The sequence below is a fragment of the Mobula birostris genome, chromosome 12 (genome assembly GCF_030028105.1).
Source record: "Mobula birostris isolate sMobBir1 chromosome 12, sMobBir1.hap1, whole genome shotgun sequence".
Taxonomy (NCBI): domain Eukaryota; kingdom Metazoa; phylum Chordata; class Chondrichthyes; order Myliobatiformes; family Myliobatidae; genus Mobula; species Mobula birostris.
This window is the reverse complement of record NC_092381.1, coordinates 55,580,801-55,608,149: the sequence shown is the minus strand read 5'-3', so window position 1 is coordinate 55,608,149 and position 27,349 is coordinate 55,580,801. Positions and strand designations below refer to the sequence as shown.

General features: G+C 37.8%; 1 protein-coding gene across 2 annotated transcripts in view; it reads left to right on the top strand.

Annotated features, from left to right (window-relative positions):
* The window catches only part of prkaa2 (protein kinase, AMP-activated, alpha 2 catalytic subunit), a 40,207-nt gene extending 14,998 nt beyond the window's left edge, over positions 1-25,209 (top strand). The window contains exons 6-9 of one of the 2 annotated variants that reach the window (XM_072273819.1): positions 3,105-3,329; positions 4,170-4,674; positions 6,227-6,353; positions 8,635-25,209. In XM_072273819.1, coding sequence (XP_072129920.1) covers positions 3,105-3,329; positions 4,170-4,674; positions 6,227-6,353; positions 8,635-8,876 — 1,099 coding nt within the window. In that variant the 3' untranslated portion in view covers positions 8,877-25,209. Of the gene's footprint in view, positions 1-3,104; positions 3,330-4,169; positions 4,675-6,226; positions 6,354-7,668; positions 7,730-8,634 lie in introns of those variants that run through there. The other variant, XM_072273820.1, reaches the window with a different exon arrangement.
* The last annotated feature ends 2,140 nt before the right edge of the window (positions 25,210-27,349 follow it).

The following is a 27,349-nucleotide window of genomic DNA, read 5'->3' as shown; positions in this document are numbered from 1 at the left end:
AAATCAAAAGAAACTGCTGATTTTAGAAATATAAAAATAAAATAATGCTGGGAAAATCTCTCTGTCAAGCAGTATTTGTGGGGGAGAAACAGCATTAATATTTTAGGGTCAGTTGTTTGTTTATATTCCTGATGGGTTTGCAGTACCAATAAATATTTTGAATTTTGCATTGCACAAAAGAGGAGTTAATAGTAATCTCTTGTACCTTTATTTTGTGGATAGTACTTTGGAAGTATTTTGTCTCTTCTATATCTGTTCCCTCACCCATACCATACTCTTCACTCAGAACTAAGGGTGCACATTCAGTCCTTTTAAGACCAAAAGTATCTATCCTTAAAACAAGCTGACAGCTTTGTGGACCAACTTCTGAAACTACCCTGATGTGAAACTGGGATTTTAGTGGAAGCCTTAGGATGTCTTTCTTAATGGAATAGCTCCTACACTTTCCTACATGTGTTTTTATTTCATTGGAATTATTTTATGCAATAAAGGAACTGAACTGAGGCATGACTATATACTGTTATTTTTTGCAACATCTATATAGAAACATAGAAAAACCTACAACACAATACAAGCCCTTCGGCCCACAAGGCTGTGCCGAACATGTACTTACTTCAGAAATTATCTTGGGTTACTCATAGCCCTTTTTTTTTCTAAGCTCCATGTACCTATCCAGGAGTCTCTTAAAAGACCCTTTTGTATCTGCCTCCACCATCGCCAGCAGCCCATTCCATGCAATCACCACTCTCCGCATAAAAAAACTTACCCCTGACATCTCCTCTGTGCCTACTTCCAAGCACCTTAAAAATGTGCCCTCTAGTGTTAGCCATTTCAGCCCCGGGAAAAAGCCTCTGACTATACACATGATCAATGCCTCTCATCATCTTATACACCTCTATCAGGCCACCTCTTATCCTCCGTCGATCCAAGGAGAAAAGGCCAAGTTCACACAACCTATTCTCATAAGGCATGCTCGCCTATCCAGGCAACATCCTTGTAAATCTCCTCTGAACCCTTTCTATAGTTTCCACATCTGACCAGAACTGAGCACAGTACTCCAAGTGGGGTCTGACCAGGGTCCTATATAGCTGCAACATTACCTCCCGGCTCTTGAACTTGATGAAGGCCAATGAACTGTATGCCTTCTTAACCACAGAGTCAACCTGCGCAGCAGCTTTGAGTGTCCTGTGGACTCGGACCCCATGGTCCCTCTGATCCTCTACACTGCCAAGAGTCTTAACATTAATGCTATATTCTGCCATCATATTTGACCTACCAAAATGAACCACCTCTCACTTATCTGGGTTGATCTCCATCTGCCACTTCTTAGCCCAGTTTTGCATCCTATCAAATGTCCCACTGTATCCTCTGACAGCCCTCCACACTATCCACAACACCCCCAACCTTTGTGTCATCGGCAAATTTATTAACCCATCCCTCCACATCCTCACTCAGGGTCATTTATAAAAATCACAAAGAGAAGAGGTCCCAAAACAGATCCCCGAGGCACACCACTGGTCACCAACCTCCTTGCAGAATATGACCCGTCTACAGAGTTCTAGATCCACAAAGCAAGGTCCCCTTGGATTCCATGCCTCCTTACTTTCTCAATACATCTTGCATGGGGTACCTTATCAAATGCCTGGCTGAAATCCATATACACTATATCTACTGCTCTACCTTCAATGTGTTTAGTCACATGCTCAAAATGACAAAGCCATGCTAACTATTCCTAATCATATTATGCCTCTCCAAATGTTCATAAATCCTGCCTCTCAGGATCTTCTCCATCAACTTACCAACCACTGAAATAAGGCTCACTGGTCTATAATTTCCTGGGCTATCTCTACTCCCTTTCTTGAATAAGGGAACAACATCTGCAACCCTTCAATCCTCTGGAACCTCTCCTGTCCCCATTGATATGCAAATATCGTTGCCAGAGGATCAGCAATCTCCTCCCTCGCTTCCCACAGTAGCCTGGGGTATATCTTGTCCGGTCCCTGTGATTTATCCAACTTGATGCTTTCTAATGATTTTTGATTTAGCAGGAAATATACAAAGTGATTAAATTTTTAAAGTAGGACTTAAAAGAACAATTCAAAACCTGAGTAGTATTTTGTTCAGGTCTGCCTTAGGTTATGAATACTTGATATGTGTATAGGAGACAAATAAGCAAGATTTGTTGGGCTGCTGCAGGGCTGCAAGTGTTGCTTTTTGTGTGGGAAAACCTGATTTGCAGGAATAGCATTACATCTTGCAGAAAAATTTTTAATGCTTACGTTAAACACCTTGGTTTAATTACATGTTGCCCTTGGCTGTCTGATACTTATATTTAAATATATTGCTGGATGGTTAAACAAATATTTCATTATGAGTAGTTCTCAGATATGGAACCATTTTGTAATGTAGTCAATTCAGATTTCCACGTGAAGAACTAATGCATATGCATTAATTAGTATAAGCTTTATTTATTTTGGAGGATATTTTGGGCATTATCTACTCACACAGAATCGTGATCTAACAGACATTGTGATCTCTCAGCCCTTGTCTCGACTATGAAAGCTCAGGTTTATAATTTATAAAAATATATAATTGAAGAAAAACTGGCACAATTTTATCAAACTAACAATTGTCCTCAGCATCACACTACAACTTGTTTCGATAAATTTTTTTGACAGCCAACATTTTCTCCCATTCATTTCTAGGAATCTTCTTGTCTTGCATATAAAAATTAAGGTAAATTTCACCAACTTCTATAGTTGTGAAGTTCATGCTTCCCATTTTCATTTTATGTAAATGCTAATCTGTTAATTGCTTGACATCTCATTTTCAGCATCTTCTAGAATCTGGCTAATTCAGTGCAATACTATAAACACATCAACTGGTCTGAAAGAGTATTGTCCTCTTTCTCTGTTCCCCTTCTGTTTTTCCCCCATCCTTATGTTCACTAATGTAATATTAGTGATGATACTCATGCATCTTTTCAAATGAAGTAGCTTTATATTTCTGGCTACTGTACGTACCCTCCACTGTATGGGTTTGCTAATGATGCACAGTGTAGATGTAGAATTAAAGTATATTACATTTATCTTTGTTTTTATCAGGTTATATGCAGGCCCAGAGGTTGACATATGGAGTTGTGGTGTGATTCTTTATGCCTTGCTGTGTGGGACACTGCCTTTTGATGATGAGCATGTACCGACCCTGTTTAAGAAGATCCGTGGAGGAGTATTTTACATGCCTGACTATCTCAACCGCTCGGTAGCTAGTCTTCTTATGCATATGCTGCAGGTTGACCCACTGAAGCGGGCAACCATCAAAGACATCAGGTATGGTTTGTAATGCCTACTCATTTACAATATTACTGCTCTGTGTTCGATTTTTCTGAGACTACAAACAAAGGTCTTGTTTATAGGCCTAAGACCATTTACATCAGAAAGGAAAAAAAGTGTAGGTTAACCTACCCATAAATCACAGTGATGGATTTCCAAAAATAGTACCACCTCCAGGGCAAAATTGAAGACCTAACTTCTTCCTGAAAAATATATTTAAAAATACCTTTCTTGGGTTCAGTATGTAATTATCTCGATTTTCAATAAATACTTAAAACAAGTTTCAAGTTGATGGTTGAGGGCATGATATATTTAATATTTTCATTAATCCTATAGGAAGATACAAGAACAAGACACAAAAAGAGTGGAAAAGTGAAGGTGGGGAAGGGCAGTATTGGGGCAATGGATGAGAGATAAAAGAAGGGCTAGAGATGGCATTTATAGTGAGAATATTAGGAAGGATAGGATAGAGAGGAGAAGTAAATTTTGTAAAAATATATAAATGATGGGCATCTTGATCCAGAATTAAGTGATAAGCTTATATCTTTCTCAGGCTGGTCATTATTCATCAAAAGTTCAAGAACTAAATCTGTTGTTGGTCATTTGAAGTTTGTGCCTTTTTGTCTGTAGGAGAGTTAGTTACTATGGGAATTTGCCAGGAATATAGAGTTAAGATCAGGATTGGGTCAGCCATGATTTTATTAAATGGTGGAGCAGGACTGAGGGGTTGAATAGACTATTACTGTACTTGATGCTTATATTTATTTTATTTTGGGATAGAATTCAATCCTAATTTAGGATAACATAGGTTTAATTGAATCATCATTTTACCAATAGGGAACACGACTGGTTTAAAAGGGATTTGCCAACTTACCTGTTCCCAGAAGATCCTTCATATGATTCCAACGTCATAGAAGAAGACGCAGTTAAGGAAGTGTGCGAGAAGTTTGAATGTACTGAGTCTGAAGTTATGAACAGTTTATACAGTGGTGATCCACAGGATCAGCTTGCCGTGGCTTACCATCTCATTATTGATAATCGGAGAATTATGAATCAAGCAAGTGAGTTTTACCTTGCATCCAGTCCTCCAACAGGTTCATTCATGGATGATAATGGACTGCATATCCCACCTGGTGTCAAAGCGCATCCTGAGCGCATGCCTCCTCTGATGGCAGATAGCCCTAAGGCACGCTGTCCACTCGATGCACTCAACACTACCAAACCCAAACCAATGGCACTGAAAAAAGCAAAATGGCACTTGGGAATTCGCAGCCAAAGTAAACCGTATGATATAATGGCAGAAGTCTACAGAGCCATGCGACAGCTAGATTACGAGTGGAAGGTAAGAAACACTGAGAGGAACTTATTTCAGCAAATAGCCCTTAATTTATTCAGTTTTTTTTGTCATGTCCCTTGATTTCCTTTATGACATGACATCTTTGTTTTTAAATGCCAGCTGGTATCAGCAGTCTGAGAAAGTATTCCATTTTTTATAATTTCCCTACTCTTAGATTTAAGCAGATGTGGGCTATGCAATTTATTTTTGTGAGTGTAAGGGTGATGAGATGGAGGAGTTTCATCATGCTCGACAAGCTAATTCTGTGCTAGTTTCACAGAGCGCATTACAATTTACAGTGTATTTGTGTATCATCTCACCTTTAATTACTGAGTTAGATATTCCAGTTCTCCCATAGCCTTTTAAATGAAGATCTGCAACCTCTTTCAGATTAGTGGAGCTGGGTAGATGGGGTAAATTAATAGATGGGCTGGCGTTGGTGTAAAGTTGGGTGGGGCGGGGCGCATGCAAAGTATACTTAGCCCATTAGTTCAGCAATTTATTAAAAAAAAACTCCTGTACATGATATTGAGAGCATGGACAGATCATGAGGCCAGATGATATCTAATAGCATGCACTGCAATTTGATGGTGTTTCTCTTCAAATGCTTGGCAAATTGTCACCAAGTCCAGTGCCTGTGATTATGGGATTGGATTTGCATTTGGATCTGACCAGTTAAGGAAAACTAGTTTCTTTCCTCAAGAATATTAGTGAATCAATTAGACATTTACGCCATTTATGGCTTCACGGTGACATGGTATTTCAACAGCGTTTTATGAGAAATTGAAATTTTTCACATAAATGCCATCATATTTTCCATCTATTTGTGACTTAGAACAATCTTCAGTTTACTATAATTTTAAATGGAATCTGCCCAGTTAGTAAAGGTAACTTGAGCTCAATTTATGCTTCTCTACAATTCTGTTTTGGACTTTTGGAGGTGGTAATTCTTCTAACCATTCTTTAAAAAGATAATTTATTATTTTAAAATGTGTTTTCAAAAGGCACAGATTTGCACCTGGGGTAAGATTATGAACAATTTATGACTTCCCCTCATATCTGTCTTTGAGTTGCTACTTTTGACTGCCACTGTATGAAATGAGTGGGTGTAGCCACAAGATAGTGGAGGTTTGAGATGAGGGCTATACCCACTCATGGGGAAGGGTTTGGGAGTAAACTTCTAGGAAAAATCCGGAGATGGAATCCCTAAGGCAGTCCTACACTGAGTTCAACTCTGACTGGCAACTCCTGTGATGTCTCTGGTATCAAACTGCGTCGATCTCTGCCATTCCTTTGGATTTATCAGCTGCGTGGAGAAGGGCAACCAGCTGCATGTGCAGCAACTTCCTCTCTCCTATTATACTGCCTAGATTGCATACTGACTTGCATTATCAACTGATTGTAGACTGTTAGGATGCAGCCTCTATGATCGACCCTGACCAATGGAGATCTCCCCCAACTGTATGAACCTGGTGGCTTTGCAAAGTTAACTTTGACTAAAATTTAAGTATATTGTACTTTACTATATGGTGTATTTCTAATAAGTTGCTTTTCCAAGGTGGTGAATCCCTATCATCTAAGAGTACGTAGAAGGAATCCTATAACTGGGAACAATGTGAAGATGAGTTTACAACTCTATCAAGTTGATAATCGCAGCTATTTGCTAGATTTCATGAGTATTGATGGTAAGAGCGAGACCTGCTATGTTTGTCTAATTAGGCATTGTCTTTATCTAAAATGTGAATGGTACTAGGTTTTTATTCCATTAGCAGGGGTTCCCAAACTGGGGTCCATGGACCTCTTGCTCACTGGTATTGGTCTATGGCATAAACAAGGTTGGATTAGACAAATGTTTATATTGGAACACTTTTAGTAGAGAAATAATTTCACAATAGCCGGTTTGCTTGGACTCATTCTAGCCTCAGGGAAAGGTAATGACAACAAATTACTACACTGAAATGAAGATGAAACAAAGTGCAAATGCTAGCAGTTTAAAACGGAAATGCAAAACACTAGAAAAGTTCAGCCAGTTAAACAACATTTTTGGAAAGAAAAGCTGAATGTGTCAGGTTAAAAACCTCCTTCAAAACTGGGAAGGAGAAAGGAGCTTTGGAATTTTCACTTGAAACGGTAGCTCTTTTTTTTCGTTAATGCTGTTTCAACTGCCAAGCATTTCTGGCATTTTCTGTAATTACTAATGTAACATTTTAAACAAGTATCCTTATTAAAAGAGTATCAGAAATGTGTATACCTCATCATCTGTGGTGGGAAAATGAGCTAATATTCAGTCCATCATGGAAAGGGAACATGGAACATAGAATCTACAGCACATTACAGGTCCTTCGGCTCGCAAAGTGCCGACCATGTAACCTACTCTAGAAAATGCCTAGAATTTCCCTACTGCATAGCCCTTTATTTTTCTAAGCTCTGTTTTCCTAAGGAAATCTGGAAGAGAATAGAACCGTTTGATAGGAATGAACAAGACAGAAGGGAAAGAAGTACTTTGACATGAGGAGAAGCAGCCATTCTAACCATCAAGCATTCAGTGAGAAATGCCCAGTATGTAAACTAATTGTAGATCACCGATCCATCTAATAACATTTGATTTGCAGACACTTAGTTGTTTCATTGGTGAAGTTAAAAATTCTCCTAACGTCACTTGCCATTTGCAAACGTGGTTACCAAACTTTTACCACATTTTGCGCAATGGGGTTGTTTCCTAATTTCACTCCTAGATTCTTGAATTCTTAGGGTATGCTATGCAGTTTTCATCTCTTCAACCAACAGAATTAGTTTCCTTGTCTTTACCCTTAATATCTTGAAGCTTAATCAAGATATCCTTTAATTTTTAACTTCTGTGTTATAGAGCTCTAGTTTATAAAATCTGACTTTATAATTTAGCTCTTGAAGAATGTCTTTCACTAAATTAAGATTGCACTTTCTTTATCCCAGTATCTACCTTCTAAGATCTAGTGCCTATGTTTTCTCATTTTATTTTAGGGGCTTGTGTAGCTGTATAATGAATACTTGTTCTTTAATATCCCACATTTCGGAAGCAGCATTACTTTCACTTGAAAAACATCTATTGATGACTTTGAAGTCTCTCAACAAAAGGATGTCAAGGTCTCTTTGAATATCCACCATTTTATGTCCTTTTTGAATGTTCTCGCATTAGTCCACATTGAGATCTCTTTGCCACAGTTTGGTTCAATTATTTAATCCAGGAATACCTCTATAATTTTATGCTTTTAGTTGTACAGTTTAAAGCAACCAATAATAAGAAAACTTAGTTGAAGAGATGGAGAGTCACCTATCTAATTTGCCATACCAGTTCATTAAGGCGCCATAGATGTGAACATGAAAATTGAAAGTCAAGAATACAGACTCCAATGCGATGAAATAATCTGTTGGGTAGATAACAAGAAAACTTCTGTGGTTTACTTTCAACATAGGTGAAGACTGGAAATTGTTAGCAGGGATAAACGTACTTGTGCATTACAAAGTGAAATACAACTGCATCTGAAATTCAGGAAATCTGGGGGGGAAAGAATCAAAAATATAGGAATCAATGCATTTACCCCTGACTGAAAGCTCTGGGTGCCTAGTGTGAATTATTTTGACAGATAAGGATTGTGGCCTCAAATTTTATAAAATGGCAAATCATGTTAAGTTTATCTTTCTACTGACAAGTTATATTCAAATTCCAAAGAAATTAATTTGCAGAACATGCGTCATAAAACAAATGAAAATCACTGGGGAAAAATGAAATCATTGTCAGACTTGCATCATATTCCTGTCATCAATCATGCTTGAAAATTAAAAGTTTAATTTTGTAAATCAACATTAGTGCACATTAGAGCTGGCATACTTAAGAAAATGCATTTTTTTTCTTTCCACAAGATTTATTGTATTTCTTTGCATTCTATTGCATTTGTCTTAATAATTTTCCTTGATTTCTTTGATTAGATGATGTTATGGAGCAAAGATCAGGCTCTTCCACTCCGAAGCGTTCAGGATCAGCGGCTCTGCTACATAGACCAAGACTGAGTATTGATGCAGCAGCTACTGACGGCCAGCCTTTAACTCCTGTTGGGTCACTCCCCAGCTCACTGACTGGGTGCTTGACCTCTATAACTCCACGATATGGAAGCCACACAATGGATTTCTTTGAGATGTGTGCTAGCCTTATTACTACACTGGCTCGTTGAAAAACGTGCTTTCAATTTGATGACAAGTCAGCTCTTTAACCCGTAAAGGTGTGAAAGAAAATGCCTTTTCTACTTTGCAAAACTCTGAGTAATTGTTATTTATAGTGCTGGTTTGCAGCTGGTGATTTTGCTACCTTGATATGGTGGAAGCTCAGAGCAATATTTGCTCATTGCCATCTAGAAACTCTACGGGCATAGAGTGGCGTTTAAGTTGAATTTCTTTTTGCCAGCCAAATCCATAGGATTATACGGGTTTATCAACAACTGTAAAAGTGTAGAAAAGCATCAAATTTCATTTTTAAAGTGATGTACTTTAGAATGTTAAAAGTTGGTGGTAATGTAAAAGAACAGATGAGATGTATTTAATGATTTGTTGTAGAGCCAGGATTGTTCACATGATGTGTTGGTGGACAGAATGAGTGCATTTACTCATAAACCAAGTTGTGAGCAGTTGAGATGTGAATTTCTATTCAGGATAGTGTTGCTAGAAAGCTATAAAAACAAATTGGATCATAAAATTAGGTAACTGAAGTGTGAGCTGGCTGTTGTATACAATTATAAAGGTTTAGTGTCATTTTATCGCTGAGAAGGATTAAGTTTACTTGAATAGAAATGTAAACAACAGAAATTATTCCATGTATCAAATAGTGTGTGATCTTTGGGTTAAAGTGTGAACACTCCTTTGAAAGTATCTTCTTGTGTGAGGATTTCTCTTAAGCACACCTTTTAACTGATTAAGTCAGCAGCATGCACAGCTAGATGTAGTTGATCATTTGCTGATTTACTTATAACATTTACTGTACCTTTATGGTACGACTGGGATTACGTTCAAAATGATCACAAATGGCCTGTTGCGCTAAACAAAGATCTCCAATCAGTTCCCATTAGTGGCAATTATGATTAACATTTTGTTTTTGTTAGATCTCACTATCGGCTTGGTAAGATCTAGAAAATGTTCATTTTCAAATTAGCGTCAAACAACTTTAAGGCAAAACTGCAGGTATTGGAATTTGGAACATCAGAGCATTGTAAGAATTTAGTAGGTCAGATAGGTGTAAGTGAACATTTCGAGTCATCACCCTCTCCCCATTTGATACCAGCCTCTTCCCACTAGCCCACCCCCAACATACTCCTATATACTGGCAATCTCTCGCCTTCTCTCTCAGGTCTGATGCAGGGTTTCGACCCGAAATGTCAACTTGCATCTTGTGCTTCCATATATTGCTTACCTACTGAGTTCTTCCAGTGTTCACTTGAAACAAGTTTAAGATTAATTTTCTAATGCAAGACAGGATAATTTAAACCAATAATGCCCCAAAAATTGGCTTCCCTTTGATTGGATAGTTTTCTTGCTGTAGATTTATTTTTCAGTTATTTTTAGCTTATTTCTTTCACTGTCACAGGCTTAGTGACTCTACCTAATGGCATTGCCATTAATTTGAATTTTAAGTCAAAAAATGAGTCTTGATGGTGAGATTACCTCTAATGTATTCAGTGCAAGTATTTGTAATAGGCAGTTATTTATTTTCCAAGAATATACAGTATTCTGGGCCTAAAAATGCAAGCATTTGCATACGAGCATTAAGTTGAGATTTTAGCCAAGATTCTACTGGGTGAATTCTAGCTTCTGCCTTTAATCTTGTGCAGGTTGGTACTGGGGGCATAATGTATGAAAATTTTTTATAGTGGGCATGTATTATGGTTCACAAAGTCAAACGGTACAAGCCAAGTAAGATGGAGTGGGAACACAATAGCACTTTCAGATAAAAGATTTGTTAGATCCTACCTGGCTTTTGTTTTACCAATTAGGCTATATTTTGGAAGAAAGAAGGTCCTTCTATTGTTCTTGAAGAATGTGCAAAATGTGCCCCCACCCTCCCAGTAAATGGAGCTCTCTGCTGCTGTTTTCTGTTGCAAACACTACACCTCATTAGCAGATACCTTGTGATGGCAAGGAGCAATGACACTGGCATAGTAATATTATGGTTGATATTTTATGTAAAGTACAAACCTTCATCTGATATTAAGCTAGTTAATCACAAACTTGTAAGGCCATCACATTTATTTTATAGCTAATCTGATGAAAGATTTTGTATTACCTAAACTATTTTCTCTATTTGAATATCAAATTTCAGAGCCAAAGATGTTCCATAAATTTCCTAGGTATTAATAAAAACAATGGAATTTAAATGGACTAGTTTGATTGTGAAGGTGAACTATGTGAAGTCCAGCGTTTCTTCTTGTCTTGTAGTAGTGTTACTAGGATTTCTGCACAGCACCAAACTGCATGTTGAAAGAACCAGAAATTATTGATATATTATGCCAATTTTACATTAATTAATTTGTGAATGCAATGACAATACTTAGGAACAAGACTGCAGATGCTGGCTTCTAGAGGAAAACAAACAAGGCTGAAAGAACTTTACAGGTCAAGCAACATTGAGACAGGAAAAGAGACGAATTTCAGTTAAAGTCCCTCCATCTGGTCTAGATCTAGAAAGAAACTGGGAGTCCAAGGCCTCGCTGATGGGGAATGGAAGCATATAGGGGCTAGATGTCCATGGGGAAGGTGAGCCATTTGGGACCAGGGAATCGAAAATTGTTTTAAGACAAGGTGTCTGTAATATAAGTGGGAAGGGACTAGACAAAGGGAGATTGGATAAAACTGAGGAATGAATGAATGTTCAGTGAAGGCAAGAGAAGGCATAAATAGTGGGCTTGCTGGTGCAGTCTTGTTTGCGAATCTTGGGTAGGAGATAGAAATGGCAGTATGTGGTTGGAGAACTATTCGGGTTCGAGGCTATGGAGGGGAGATCCGAAGTGATGAGATTTGTGATGGTATGGCCTGACAATTATTTGTAGGGGTCATGGGCAAGTAGTAGGAATGAGGTGGTGTCTGAGAGCTGCTGATTAGCCCCTGCAAGTAGTGGTCAGTTTTCCAAGCGATGTTGCCGCGCTTTTCTGTGTGATGGGATTGATTCAAGATGGCTTAGTGTCAGTTCCAGTATACAAGTGTAAAGGAAAATGAAATAATTGTTCCTTCATATTTGAAGTGGCACAAAAGAACACAACAAGATGAGGAAAACAATACTAATGAAAAAACAGGATAAATTGAAATACAAAAGATAGCTTATATACATTGAGTGTGTGTTCATAAAGTGACACTAGGCACAGAAGTGTCTGTACATAAGGTGACTGACAGGAATGATAAAGTTGTGGTCGTTGGGGGTGTAGAGTAATGCAAGTACAGGTGTACATAGTCCAGCTCTCTTCAGCCTCCTCAGAAAGTAGAGGCATGGGTGAGCTTTCCTTATTGTGTGTGATCTGTTCTGGGACCATGAGAGGTTGTGCGAGATTTGCACTCCCAAGAGTTTGAAACTACTGGTAATTTTCGCCGGTGTAAAGAGCAATGCAAGTGCTGGTGAGTTCTCCTTTTGTTGACATTGAGGAAGAGGTTATTGCCTGGCACCAGGTCTCGATCTCTTCCACCTCCTCTCTGTAGGCTGTTTCATTGTTGTCTGTGGTGAATTCCACCACTGTTGTGTCATTGGTGAACATGACAATGTGATTACTTGAGTGTTTGGCCGTGTAATTATGTGTGAGCAGTGTACAGCAATGAGCTCAGCACACAGCTCTGGGAACACCCATGTGGAAGATGTTGGGGAGGGAGGAGCGGCTGTGCATCTTGATGATCTGAGGTTTGTTGGTTAGGAAGTCCCAACACCCAGTAGCACAGAGGTGTATTTAGACCGAGGGGTAGGGGTTTGTTCACCAAGGTCTGTGGGACAATAGTGTTTAATGCCAAACTGCAATCCAGAAACAGCACTCTGACAAGTGTCCTTATTCTCTAGGTGTGTCAGGGTTAGGTGCTATGGCGTCTGTGGTAGAGCAGTTCTGTCGGTAAGCATATTGGTGAGTACCCAATGTGGCAGGAATAGAAGCAGCACAAAGTAAGCGAGATGGGACTGGCCAGAAGAGAGTGGAGAAGTCAAGGTGGTGGTTGCAGTATTGACAGTTGGGATTAAAATTGTCAAGAGAGAATAAAGGGCCAGAAAGTAGTGTCCAAGAGGAGGCGGTGTTAGAATTGGGAGAAAGGGTCAGCATTGTGGAGGGAGGGGATGGGGAAAGGAAGAGGGGTTGAGGGGGTTGGAGTGGTGTTTACCAAATGGGTATGGATACAGTTCAAAAGACAGATCTTGGCCTGAAACATCGACTGTTCATTACTCTCTGCAGATACAGCCTAATCTGTTGAGTTCCTCCAGCAGTTTGATTTTTGCTCAATATTATGTAAATGCTATTTGGATCGCCAATGCCACTTATTGTCTAGATTTTACATTCTGAATGTCAGAGGCATTCATATATTTACATGTGCTATGAAATTTGACAGCCAATGAATGTGGGGGCCAGAGATTTGTCAGCTGTCAGTTTTCAGAGATATTTGAGTCTTTGCTGTGGGCTCCAGTACAAGCTTTGAAACACATTGTGGCTGCAATATTTTTTCTCTTTATCTGGATTAAGCAAATTCAAGAAAGAGAATACTGAGGTGTGACCAGTGTTGGTGCCATGCAAGCCTGTATATTTATTTTAAAGTTGGATGAGCAATGCTGCATTTTTAAAAAATCTATCAGAATAGCTCTGACAACCATGTAATTTTATTCAGCAAAGGAAATGCATGTTTCCTTTGTAATTCCAAAATCTTCAGTAATTAGGATATTAGTTAAAACTTAATAGTTACGTGCTGTATCTTTTTTTTGGTAATTTATGTGTTCAGTGAGGATTATTGCAATTTTTTAAAGAAGTACTATTTTAACAAGCTAAGAAAAACTGATTTTTTTTAGATAACACTAACCTGAATTCATATTTGCATGATTCACATTATGAACATACTTTTGAGTTAGAAATTCATTTGTAAGTGTTTTGATGGATGAGTGATTTCCCAAATAGCTAGTATGGAACTATGCTAATTGGAAATAATATTTAATAATGCCCATTAAATCAGGTTACTGTCTTAATGCTTAGTGTCAAAATTCCTAAAGAATTTGAATGTAAATAATCTTAATGGCAAAATGTTGCAAGAACAATAAACGATATTTAGCACTGGTCAACTGATAGTCCATAAGACATAGGAACAGACTTAGGCAATTCAGCTCATCAAGTCTGTTCTGCCATTCCATCATGGCTGATTTATTGTCCCTTTCAACCCCATTCTCCTGACTTCTCCCCGTAGCTTTTGACACTTTGATAAATCAAGAATATAATCAACCTCTGCCTTAAATATACACAGTGACTTGGCCTGCACGGCTGTCTGTGGCAAGTATTCCACAGAGTTACCACCATCTGACTAAAGAGATTCCTTATCTCTGCTAAATGGACATCCCTCAATTCTGAGGCTGTGCCCTCTGGTCCGAGACTCCCCCACTATAGGAGACATCCTCTCCACATCTGCTTCACCCAGACCTTTCAATATTCAACAGGTTGCAATGACATTTCCACTCATTTTTCTAAACTCCAGTGAGTACGGTCCCAGAGCCATCAAATGCTCCACATGTGCTAATCCTGTCATCCCTGGGATCATTCTCGTGAGCCTCCTGCTAGCACACCTTTTCTTAGATAAGGGTCCAAATCTGCGCACAGTACTCCAAGTGCAGGCTGACCAATGCCTTATAAAGCCACAGCACTACATCCTTGCTTTCATATTCTAGTCCTTTCAAAATGAATGCGAACATTGCATTTGCCTTTCTTACTACTAACTCAAGTTGACCTTTTAGGAATCCTGCACGAAGACTCCCAAGTCCCTCTGACCTCTGATAATTTGAATTTTCTCCCCGTTTAGAAAATAGTCCAAGCCCATATTCCTTGTGCCAAAGTGCATGACTTTGCACTTCCCAACATTATATGCCACTTCTTTACCCATGCCCCAATCTGCCTACGTCCTTCTGCAGGCAGTCTGCTTCCTCAACACTACCTGGTACTCTACCTATTTTCATATCGTTCACAAACTTATCCACAAAGCCATCAATTCCTTCATCCAAATCATTGACGTACAATATGAAAAGAAGCAGTCTCAACTCTGGCCCCGGTGGCACAGCACTAGTTACCAGCAGCCAACCAGAATAGGTCTCCTTTATTCCCGTTCTTTGCCTTCTGCTAGTGAGCCAATCTTCAATCCATGCTGGTAATATCATAGACTTTTGTTAAGCAGAATCATGTGCCGCAGCTTGACAAAGGCCTTCTGAAAATCCAAGTAAGTCAACTGACTGTCTTGTCCATCCTGCCTGTTACTTCCTCAAAGAATTCCAACAGATTTGTCAGGCAAGATTTACCCTTTAGAAAACCACGCTGAACTCGGCCTTTTTATGACGTGCCTCCAAGTACCCTGAGATCTCATTCCTAATAATAGACTCCAATGTCGTTCCAACCACAGATGCCAGGCTAACTGGCCTATAATTTCCTTTCTTCTGTATCCCTCCCTTCTTAAAGTGTGGAGTGACATTGCAATTTTCCAGTCCTCAGGTATCATTCTAGTGATTCTGGAAAGATCATTACCAATGCCTCCACAGTCTCTTCAGCTACCTCTTTCAGAACCCTCGGGTGTAATCCATCTCGTCCTGGTTACTTAACTACATTCATGCTTTTCAGTTTCCAAAGCACTTCTCCTTAGTAATAGCAAAGACACTCACTTCTGCCCCCTGACTCTCACATTGTTGGCATACTGCTAGTGTCTTCCACAGTGATGACTGATGCAAAATACTTATTAAGTTCAGTCACCATTTCTTTGTCCCCTATTTCTGTCTCTCCAGCTGCATTTTCCAGTGGTCTTATATCACTCTCATCCCTCTTTTACTCTTTATATAGCTTAAAAATACCTTCTGTACCCTCTTTTACAATATTGGCCACCTTACCTTCATATTTGATCTTTTCTCTCTGTATGGCTTTTTATTTGCCTTTTGTTGGTTTTTAAAAGCTTCCCAGTTCTCTACATTCACACTAATTTTTGCTGTATTATATGCTCTCTCTCTTGCTTTTATATTGTCTTTGACTTCCCTTGTTAGCCATGGTTGCCTCAGCCTCCCTTTAGAATTCTACTTCATCTTTGGGATGCATTTCTCCTGCACCTTCTGAATTTTCTCCATGAACAGCAGCCATTCTTGTTCTGCCATCATCCCTGCTAGTGTCCCCTTCCAAACAACTTTGGCTAGCTTTCTCTCATGCCTCTAATTCTCTTTACTCCACTGTAATACTGATACATTTGATTTTAACTTCACTTTCTCAAACTGCAGGCTGCATTCTCTCACACTATGATCATTGACACCTAAAGTTTCCTTTACCTTTAAGCTTCCTAATCAAATGTGGGTTATCCAGAATTGCCATTCTCCTTGTGGGCTCTACCAAAAGCTGCTCTAAAAAGCCATCTTGTAGGCATTCTACAAAACCTCTCTTGGGCTCCAGTACGAACTGGATTTTCACAATCTACCTGTTTGAATTCCCCATGACTATTACAACATTTCCCTTTTTACATGCCTTTTCTATTTCCCATTGTAACTTGAGGCTCATGTCCTGGCTGCTGTTTGGAGGCCTGTATATAACTCCCATCAGGGTCTTTTTTCCCCCTTGCAGTTTCTTAAGCCTACCCTCAAGGCTTCTACATCTTCTGATTCTATGTTGCCTCTTTCCAAGGAATTGATTTCACTTTTTTGCCAATAGAGCCACCCCACCTCCTCTGCCTACCTGCTCATCCTTTGGATACAATGTGTATCCTTGGGTGTTAAGCTCCCAACTATGATCTTCTTTCAGCCATGACTCAGATGCCCATATCATCATACCTGCCAATCTCTAAATGCACCACAAGGTCATTACCTTATTCTATATTCTGCATGCATTATAGATCGATACCAATAAAAAGTAATATACTACCTCTTATTTTAGCTTTCCTATGTAATTTTAATTAGTTAAATGCAGAACCAATTTAGTGAAACCTTGCAGCACTCATTGTTGATAATAAGGAATGACAGGTTTTAAGATGATTAAAATACAGCCCATGTTTTGATTTCTTCCTTGTTTGATCACTCTTCCGCAGGCCTTGATGCTGGAAGTGTAGAACCACAGATGCATTGACCATGTAGATATTTAGTCTTTTAAACAACTTGATAACTTGTCAAAACATATAGAAATAAAAATAGTGCACAAGGATAGCAGATAGATTAAAATATTCTGTTTCAGGTGTCTCTAAACAGAATTTTGGATGTGTTGCTTGTAGTATGTTCAATACAAACTGTGACATTATAATAATGCCGGTAGGAACCAGAGTGTGCTGTTTGTTCATAAATCGCTAATATCTTGAAGAAAACACTAAATTTGTTTTTTTAAATTCTTCAATGTTGAAGCAGAGAAACAAAAGCATTGTAAATATTTTATACTAATAAGGTTGAGTTTTAAAATTTATTATTCCAACTGAATTCACTAGTTGCTGGTATCCCCTTTTAAACCTGATTCATCATGTTTAAGACATGAAACAGGTTTGTAAATCAATTTTGCACAAATGTAGCTAACTATTAATACCTGAATGTAGTTGACAGCTGATGAAACCATTACCTTTCTAAAGTACAGTATAGTCCAGCTGAATAGAATAGAATAGGACTTTATTGCCAGTGCTCAAGAAAGCGAGATTGTGGTGCTACTCTTGTCCATGCAAAACATATTTACAATGCATGCGGTACAGCTTAAGTAATAAAAACAAATTCCCATATTTGTATGCAAAAAGTGGCTTCAATAGTCCATAACACTCAAAGGCTGTGGTGCAGCATTATTCAGCTGTATAACTGCCCTCGGGAAGAAACTGCTTTTCAATCTTACTCTCTTGACTAAGATGTTTCTGTGTCTCCTACCAGATGGCAGGAGACTGAACAGACTGTGTCCAGTATGGGTTAGGTCTTTAGGCAGAAAACATCAGCGACTTATTTTAGCAGCTGATGGGGGGAAACAATGTTAGTTGATGCTTCAAGGTTAACAGATATTTCCTCAACTTGGCATCCTGTTCCTGCAATCTTACTGTAAATCCATGTATTTACTCCCTGTTCACTTAGTGTACTTAGAGCTTCAGCTCAGCTAGTAGCACTTGCCTTTTTTCAGAACGTTGTTGGTCTAGTCTTGCTTTAGATACCCTTGACAATGAGATCTAAGCTGATACTCAAGTACTACCATTGCAGATGCTGTCTTGTTTTCGCAAATGAAAGGTCGGCACTCAAGTTCTGTGGACATTATTTTTCAATCAATATGACTATTCAATCTATCACTTGGTCATTATTGCCTCGCTATTTCTATTTGAATACATTGGTTGTGCTGTTTCCTACATTACGTCAGTGACAGGACTCAATAGTTGTTATAAACAGCTTTGGGATTTTCCTGAGTTTGTATTAATGCAAGTCTTACCTGAATTAGTTTTTTTCTCCTCCGCTAAAACTATGTAGCCTGAATTAAAATTGAGTTATCTGCTGATTGTTTTGAATAAAACAGCATTGTGGTTGTTTAATAGTTGACTGATAATTTCAGCAGCGTTTTTACCACAAGCTGTAATGCAAATTAGAGCTGAAGAAACTAAGATACACAGAAAACACGGGCTCCAGAAAGTTTCCACATTATTATGTATACTATGGAAAGTAACCATTGTGCAGAAATCAGAACAGTTTTTCTGTTCTATCATACTTTGAGGATGAATTTCTCTAACGTAATTTTCCTTTGCCCAACTGTAAGGTAGCATTTGGTTAAATAGCATGATTACACCAATGGTATCATTTTGTAAAGAGACAGTTTATAGTCAATATAAGGGTTGTGTGTATGGTAATGTGGTGCATGGAACTAGATTCTGTACTGTTTGCCAGGTAGTATGAAGTTTAATCCTATCCTAATTTTCTCACTTTAATAAATTACTTCATTGGCTGGGAGTGCTTCATAATACCAGAGTTCAAAGGGAGTACACTGGATTCCAATTAATTTGGACACATTGAGACCAGTGTATTTTGGCCCAGTTAAGCAACTGTCCCAATTAGCCAAAGTTTCATGGAAATACTTAAAGGTATATAAAAAAAAAAAGCAAATGATCGTTTAACTGATTAACAAATTATGTATTTACATGACATACAGAACAAATTGGAACACTACCAATACTACTACAGTACTATAAAACTGTTAGTTCATAATTGTTATTGGAGGAATTCATCCTGAGTACACTGTCATGTTTTTTTGATTGACTATAAATGAACAACACCAGCCCAGTCACTTAATACAAATAATGGACTGTCTTTATACAATGCTTTTGATGATTGCATCCTCCAAATCTTCATTTTCATTGTAACATTCAAGATGGTCCTCTTGAAGATCAGAGTGGTCGGCTTTGTGCAGAACCAAGGAAATGGGGGAGATCTTAAATAGGTTTTTTGCGTCTGTATTTAATAAGGAAGCTGGCATGAAATCTATGGAATTGAGGGAATCAAGTAGTGAGACCGTGGAAACCGTACAGATTGAAAAGGAGGAGGTGCTTGCTGTCTTGAGGAAAATTAAAGTGGATAAATCCCTGGGACCTGACAGGGTGTTCCCTCGGACCTCGAAGGAGACTAGTGTTGAAATTGCAGGGGCCCTGGCAGAAATATTTAAAATGTCGCTGTCTACGGGTGAAGTGCCGGAGGATTGGAGAGTGGCGCATGTTGTTCCGTTGTTTAAAAAAGGATCGAAAAGTAATCCGGGAAATTATAGGCCGGTGAGTTTAACGTCAGTAGTAGGTAAGTTATTGGGGGGAGTACTAAGAGACAGAATCTACAAGCATTTGGATAGACGGGCTTATTAGGGAGAGTCAACATGGCTTTGTGCGTGGTAGGTCATGTTTGACCAATCTGTTGGAGTTTTTCGAGGAGGTTACCAGGAAAGTGGATGAAGGGAAGGCAGTGGATATTGTCTACATGGACTTCAGTAAGGCCTTTGACAAGGTCCCGCATGGGAGGTTAGTTAGGAAAATTCAGTCGCTAGGTATACATGGAGAGGTGGCAAATTGGATTAGACATTGGCTCGATGGGAGAAGCCAGAGAGTGGTGGTAGAGAATTGCTTCTCTGAGTGGAGGCCTGTGACTAGTGGTGTGCCACAGGGATCAGTGCTGGGTCCATTGTTATTTGTCATCTATATCAATGATCTGGATGATAATGTGGTAAATTGGATCAGCAAGTTTACTGATGATACAAAGATTGGAGGTGTAGTAGACAGTGAGGAAGGTTTTCAGAGCCTGCAGAGGGACTTGGACCATCTGGAAAAATGGGCTGAAAAATGGCAGGTGGAGTTTAATACTGACAAGTGTGAGGTATTGCACGTTGGAAGGACAAACCAACGTAGAACATACAGGGTTAATGGTAAGGCACTGAGGAGTGCAGTGGAACAGAGGGATCTGGGAATACAGATACAAAATTCCCTAAAAGTGTCGTCACAGGTAGATAGGGTCGTAAAGAGAGCTTTTGGTACATTGGCCTTTATTAATCAAAGTATTGAGTATAAGAGCTGGAATGTTATGATGAGGTTGTATAAGGCATTGGTGAGGCCGAATCTGGAGTATTGTGTTCAGTTTTGGTCACCGAATTACAGGAAGGATATAAATAAGGTTAAAAGAGTGCAGAGACGGTTTACAAGGATGTTGCCGGGACTTGAGAAACTCAGTTACAGAGAAAGGTTGAATAGGTTAGGACTTTATTCCCTGGAGCATAGAAGAATGAGGGGAGATTTGATAGAGGTATATAAAATTATGATGGGTATAGATAGAGTGAATGCAAGCAGGCTTTTTCCACTGAGGCAAGGGGAGAAAAAAACCAGAGGACATGGGTTAAGGGTGAGGGGTGAAAAGTTTAAAGGGAACATTAGGGGGGGCTTCTTCACACAGAGAGTGGTGGGAGTATGGAATGAGCTGCCAGACGAGGTGGTAAATGCGGGTTCTTTTTTAACATTTAAGAATAAATTGGACAGATACATGGATGGGAGGTGTATGGAGGGATATGGTCCGTGTGCGGGTCAGTGGGACTAGGCAGAAAATGCTTCGGCACAGCCAAGAAGGGCCAAAAGGCCTGTTTCTGTGCTGTAGTTTCTATGGTTCTATGATTGTTGATGCCTTCAAATTCTTAATAGTTCCTAACTTGAAGTAGTGAAATTGTTTTATTTTCACTCCTGGCAGTTTTTTGGCATCTCCAAGCCAAAATCCTGAAACCCCAATGAGCAAAACAGTTCTGAATTCTTACTGCTTATTTCTCGCCAACCATCAGTGAGAAAAATCACTATTGAACGCCAATACATGAAACTATTTAAAAACTGATTACTCTAAGTATGGCGTAGTGTCTAACGGCCACACAAGTGCACGTGACAGATGCTAGTTAGAAACAGTTCGGCAACAGCCACTTGTCCCATTAAAGTGGTGTAGTGGGAAATTGAAGGGAATCCCAGCTATTTTCTTGATTAGTTTTTGTTATTTAAGAATTGTCCCAAATCAGCAGCTGCCCCAATTAACTGATAGCCCAATTAACTGGAATCCACCGTATTATAAATGCAGTTCTTTTACCTCCCTAACTTTCAAAATATGTACTTAAGTTGTGGGAAGGAGGAAATTCATGTAGAATGGAAATTAAGTGGCAAGCATTATTAGATGAAGGGGTAGAAGTGCAGAAGCTGTCATTCCTGGCTTTCTTCTGACTTGTTAATAACAATGTTCTGCTGCCTAGGAACATCAGTACTTGAATAATCATTGATCACTTTCAGATTTTGGTGTAAAAGTGACCAAGCTTGTTTCAAGCAGATTCATTCTTAATAGCTTAAAATATTTTAATCAATGGACTTCCATTTTGAATGCAATCTATGTACGGTTTTTAAATGATTCATATAATTAATCTTTTCAGTGTCCTTATGAGAAGTATTAAGTTAACATAAAAGAGAAACAAATGCATTAAAATGGACACTTCATACCTTGCATTTTATTTGAAAATGTAGCTTAGCACATGCATTACTTCAGATATTCATGGATTTTATTAAGAAAATACAAACCTGTAATTATATAATGACTGACTGTGTGACAATGTTATTAACAAAATGGGTTTCTGAGGTATCTAATAATATGGTATAAATGAGTAGTAAAGCAGTTCAGTTACTTTGCTAACTGATAGTATCAGTTTAAATATTTTATTGTTCTTCACATTTAAACTTACAAATGCATTAACTTTTTTGGAGTAGTTTTTAATGGTGCTGTGAAATGCAAATAGAGTTGTTAATTGAACTATAAAAGTAATTAAACCAATGGCCACATGTCAGATTAAAGTATTAGACCATGGAAACTTTAACTGCTTGGTCTTTTCAGTGTTATTAGCTTCAAATATCACATGATGGCCTGTATATCATGACTACAATACTTAGTGTATTTTGTCTGCACTAGGCAAGCTGTAGATACTGGTGTACTTCAAGTATTCAGAATAATATAAAACTCTGTGAAATAAGTATTCAGACTAATACAAAGCTGTGAAAAATTGTTCTGAAATTATTTTCATATATCTATGTAGAACTCAGCATTTATAATGTTTGGAGTGAACATTTGAAAGGGAATTTTAGTTTGAGGTGAATTTTGTTATTTGTTGAATATACTGATGCCCTAGGCAGAATAATTTTAACATGAAAAACTTGGCTCATTAGTGCAGTTTTGAGTCAAAGATGTGAATTGGAAATAAAAATATGGAATTGTTAATAAATGGAGTCAGCTGACAAAACCCAAGCCATATAACACTACTGATGCACTTCTTCGATCGTTACTGAAGTAAAACAAGTGGCAGAATTGTTAGATGGAACTGTGTATGTAAGGTATTAATGCCATTTTCCTTCCTTTCTGGTCAGTCACTGCATTATAGCAGCAGTGAAGCAATTTGGCTATATGTACAGTTTATTTGCAGAACTTATTGTTTGCAACAGAGTAGGGATGCCTGTTGTGTCACTATTAATCCAGATAATAGTGTGTAATTGATTATCAGAAGACTGACATGTGTTTTGCCAAAGATCTCAAGAACAGCCTAAAGTGGATCATCCTCTTTAACTCCAGGCTGTAAGTATTTGCAAACATGTCAATCTTAGTATTTTTGCACTGAGGGCTCTGCCTTCATTGAGGATGGAAATATTCATGATGTTCCTCTCTTGTAATTTGGTGTAGTTTTCCATCTATGTATGTGGGTAGGCTATTGTTTAAAGAATGCTACTTCTGCTGTTAAGGTACGTGTTGTAAAATTAGTGTTGGTATCTCATTTTCAAAAGTACTTACACTGCTTGACATTTATTTCTACATTCCTCATTGAACTGGAATTGGTTTTCTGGCTGAATGGTACTCATAAGGAGAGATTTACAGGACCACGAGTTTTGAAATTGTTAGAATATGATTTTGGTGCTGTTTTACAACTGGCTAACAGAGTTACTGGGTTTTGCTTCATATCAACTAACAGATGACAAATATTGAAGTTATGTACCAAGTCTGACTTTTTACCTTTTTGTTTCAAGATTGGTGGTCAATGTCATTAATACTATCATGAACAAATGCTTCTTTTAAATGCAGATTAGCAAAGATTGATTCATGTAATGTTTTCTCTCATTGGATTTTGTAGGTCCAGGCTTAGTACTGTTCAGCAATCTGGATTACTAGCTCAGATTATTATTTAAAATAGAAGTGTAACATGGATAAAGGGTAATTTGAAAATCAAGGTTAAAATAATCACTATTTAAAAATGAAGACTGTTAGTCATCACCTTTTTTTTTAATATAAACGGGTATAATTTCTTTAAATGAACATCCATCACTCCAATGCCAGGAAGTCAGTTGGCAGTGATTAATAAAGGCAAACAATATTGCATTAATTAGTTTAAGTGGGAAAATTGTGCATATTTATATGTGGGAAGGATTGACTATGCTGTGTGAAGTTGATCATGCAATACATCTTGCTGCCTTTCATAGTTTGGACCCATCATACACGGTAAAACAATGTGTTGATTTTGGCCCTTGTTATAATTGTCTGCTGTTGTTGCCTTAAAACTTGGATATTATTTCATCCCAGTAGCTTTATTGTTTTATACATTTATATATTCATTTTTCCTATTTGCAAGAATCAAATAATTGAAAGAGAAAAACTGCTAGAGATGCTCAGTAGGTCAGACAGCATCTGCATAGGAAAATGGGTTGATGTTTCTACAATGGAAATACTGACTTTGCAAAAGATGCCAACTGATCTGCAGATGTACATGTTCTGTTTTTATTTCAGATTTCCGCAATGTTTTATGTTTGTGTAACAGTATTAAATATGTTGGTTTTACAGTAGAGTTTGTGAAAGTAATGCTATTTCTTGTTTCTAATCTACTGGTCATGTTTTTGTATAACTGCAATGTGTCAAAGTTTGTGTATTACTCTACTTGGATGTACATGAATAGGAATCGGTGAATTTGGAGTGCCTGATTTTACATTGTTTATCTTATGACAGTTAACCTCAACTGGAATATTGACATTTTTGCCATTAATTAGTCTTCGGTAGGTTTATAAAATTCCAATTTTTAAAAACCAATTTCTAGGTTTGTTTTTATCAGCATTAATGCAAAGTTCAATTCTCTGGCATTGCTTTGATTTGGTGAATATATGGCCCAAGTCGGATTCCATTTTGAGTAAGCTAAAATATTAACCCGGGATATAGTTTAAAAACACTATAATGTAATCCTAGAAATTACAGAAAGGTGGTGAACGTCTATGACATCAGGTAGCCAGTGGGAGCTTGTACCTTCATTTCCATGGCTTGAGCCTGCTGTAGATTTTATCGGTTGTCAAATCTCTGCCTGCTGTAATGCTTCTTGGGTCTCATATACACTACAGAATTATGGTCTTCCATATTGAATCTGGTAACTCAGATGCAAAAGAATAGCTGTTATTTCTTGGAGTATGCATTCAGTGGTGGATTCAAGTACAGTACAAGGTTCAAATTGAGGGTATGCACAAAGTTTTATTATATTGTTGCACCTGTGCTATAGCTGCAAATGTGTCAATTTGGGAAGTGTATGCATTCAGTACCAGGTTGCTCTGGTCTTTAACAGCAAATTAGTTACCAATAACAATACATTTGATTAGTTTCACTATTTCTGCATGATGAGCACTGAGTTTTGACAGTTTGTGACATGTACTTTTGTGGTATCAGAAGATATTGGCCATTCTGATTGGTGTGCAACTTGTCTTTGTTTTTGAAATGTAATGCACTGCATGATATCATGGTTGCTATTTGCACTTTAATAAAATCAGAGAATACTATGTTTCTGTTTTTTTAAATGTCTTTTCTTGTGGAAGGCCACCGGTTTTCAGGTATTGTTGAAGTTTCTTTTATGTTTTCAGGCTGCATGTCCTCCCATCTCAAGCAAGTAACATTCAGCATTAATGGATATTGGACTGACATATTCATGAACATGCTGAAAATCAAGATTGTGCTTGGGCAGGTGAGGAGCTGTGGTGGCATTTTAAAAAAATATTTCCTTTCATAAAGTGCGTAGTCTAGTCTAAAAGCATTCATTACTTTTAACTCAGCCCATTCAACCAACTGAACAAGTCCTTACATTGTATACCTTGTTTTTCATGCTTTTCTTGACCCTGGGAACCTTGCATCATTCCAGATCTAAGGTGGATGAGTTGTTAAATCATTGCTACAGAAAAGCATGTTGTCAGTACTCATTATCCCAAATAAAATAATCAGCCATAATAGTCATACTCAGGCTTAATAAACAACATTTTAGAAACATAAACCTACAGCACAATACAGGCCCTTTGGCCCACAATGCTGTACTGAACATGTACTTACTTTAGAAATTACCTAGGGTTACCCATGGCCCTCTATTTTTCTAAGCTCCATGTACCTATCCAGGAATCTCTTAAAAGACCCTCTTGTATCCACTTCCACTGTCGTCAGCCCATTCCATGCACTCACCACTCTCTGCGTAAATAAAGAACAACTTACCCCTGCATTCTCCTCGGTACCTACTTCCAAGCACCTTAAAACCATGCCCTCTTGAGTTAGCCATTCCAGCCTTGGGGAAAAGCCTCTGACTATCCACATGATCAATACTTTTCATTGTCTTATACACCTCTATCAGATCACCTTTCATCCTCTATCGCTCCAAGGAGAAAAGGCCAAGTTCACTCAACTTATTCTCTTTCTTCATTAATCTTTTTATTGATTTAGGAGCATAAATACAATCAAGAGAATTATCTCAAACTTATATATCAGTAACAATACAAACTGAGATTAAGATAGACATTTTCAAAATCATAGATATTGTTAAACTAGTATAAATAATAGTAAAATATATAATAAAAACTGAAAACGGCACTTCTCCTTATCAGTTTATGAAAAGAAAAAAAAAATTGAGTTTTAAATGAAGAGGGAAAAAAACCACTATATTTAAAAAAAAAAACAAGGGATTGGGCAGTCCATTTTGAGGATAGGACCAAAAAAAGAAAGACTTTCTGATCAAATCTGAAACTTCAAAAAAAAAAATTGAAGGAGTAATAAATCAAATTAAATGTAAATATTGGATAAAAGCTCACCAGATTTGCTCAAATTTAAAGGATGTATCAAATATCCGACAACTTATTTTCTCTAAACTGAAACAGGACATAATGGAGGAGAGCCAATAAAATACCGTAGGTAGATTAGAATCCTTCCACTTCAATAAAATGGCTCTCCTAGCCAGTAAGGTTGAAAAGGCTATTGTATGTTGAGCAGAAACAGGATTTCCTGCTTCCAATGGGATAATCCCAAAAATTGCCGTAAGCAAATTAGGTTGTAGATCCAGATCCAAAACTTTTGTTAGCATTTTAAAAACATCTCTCCAAAAGTTATCTAGCTTTATACAAGACATATGAGTTAAAGTGACCAGCTCAGTATTACATCTGTCACAAATAGGATTGATACTGGAGAAAATATGCGCTAGCTTATCCTTTGACATATGGGCCCGGTGCACTACCTTGAACTGTATCAAGGAATGACGGGCACAAATAGATGAGTTGTTAACCAAATGAAGAATTTTTCTCCATTGATTATCTGAAAGTGACTCTCGAAATTACGATTTCCAAAAGCGTTTAATTTTATCATTAGATATCATTCGTGAGTTCAATAACCATTTATAGATTATAGCTATCAACCCTTTTTGAAAGGTTTTAAACTGAAGTAGAGTGTCTGTCATATTAGGTGGATAAGCAGAAGGGTAATTTGGCAACAAACCACGTAAAAATTCATAATTTGTAAATATCTAAAAAATTGTACATTAGATAAATCCTATTTATCCACCAACTGAGAAAAAGACATTAAACAGTCCCCTAAAAACTAATCTGAAAAAGTTATTATTCCCTTGGTTTTCCAAATTAAAAAGGCCTTATCCAAAATTGATTGCTTAAAAAA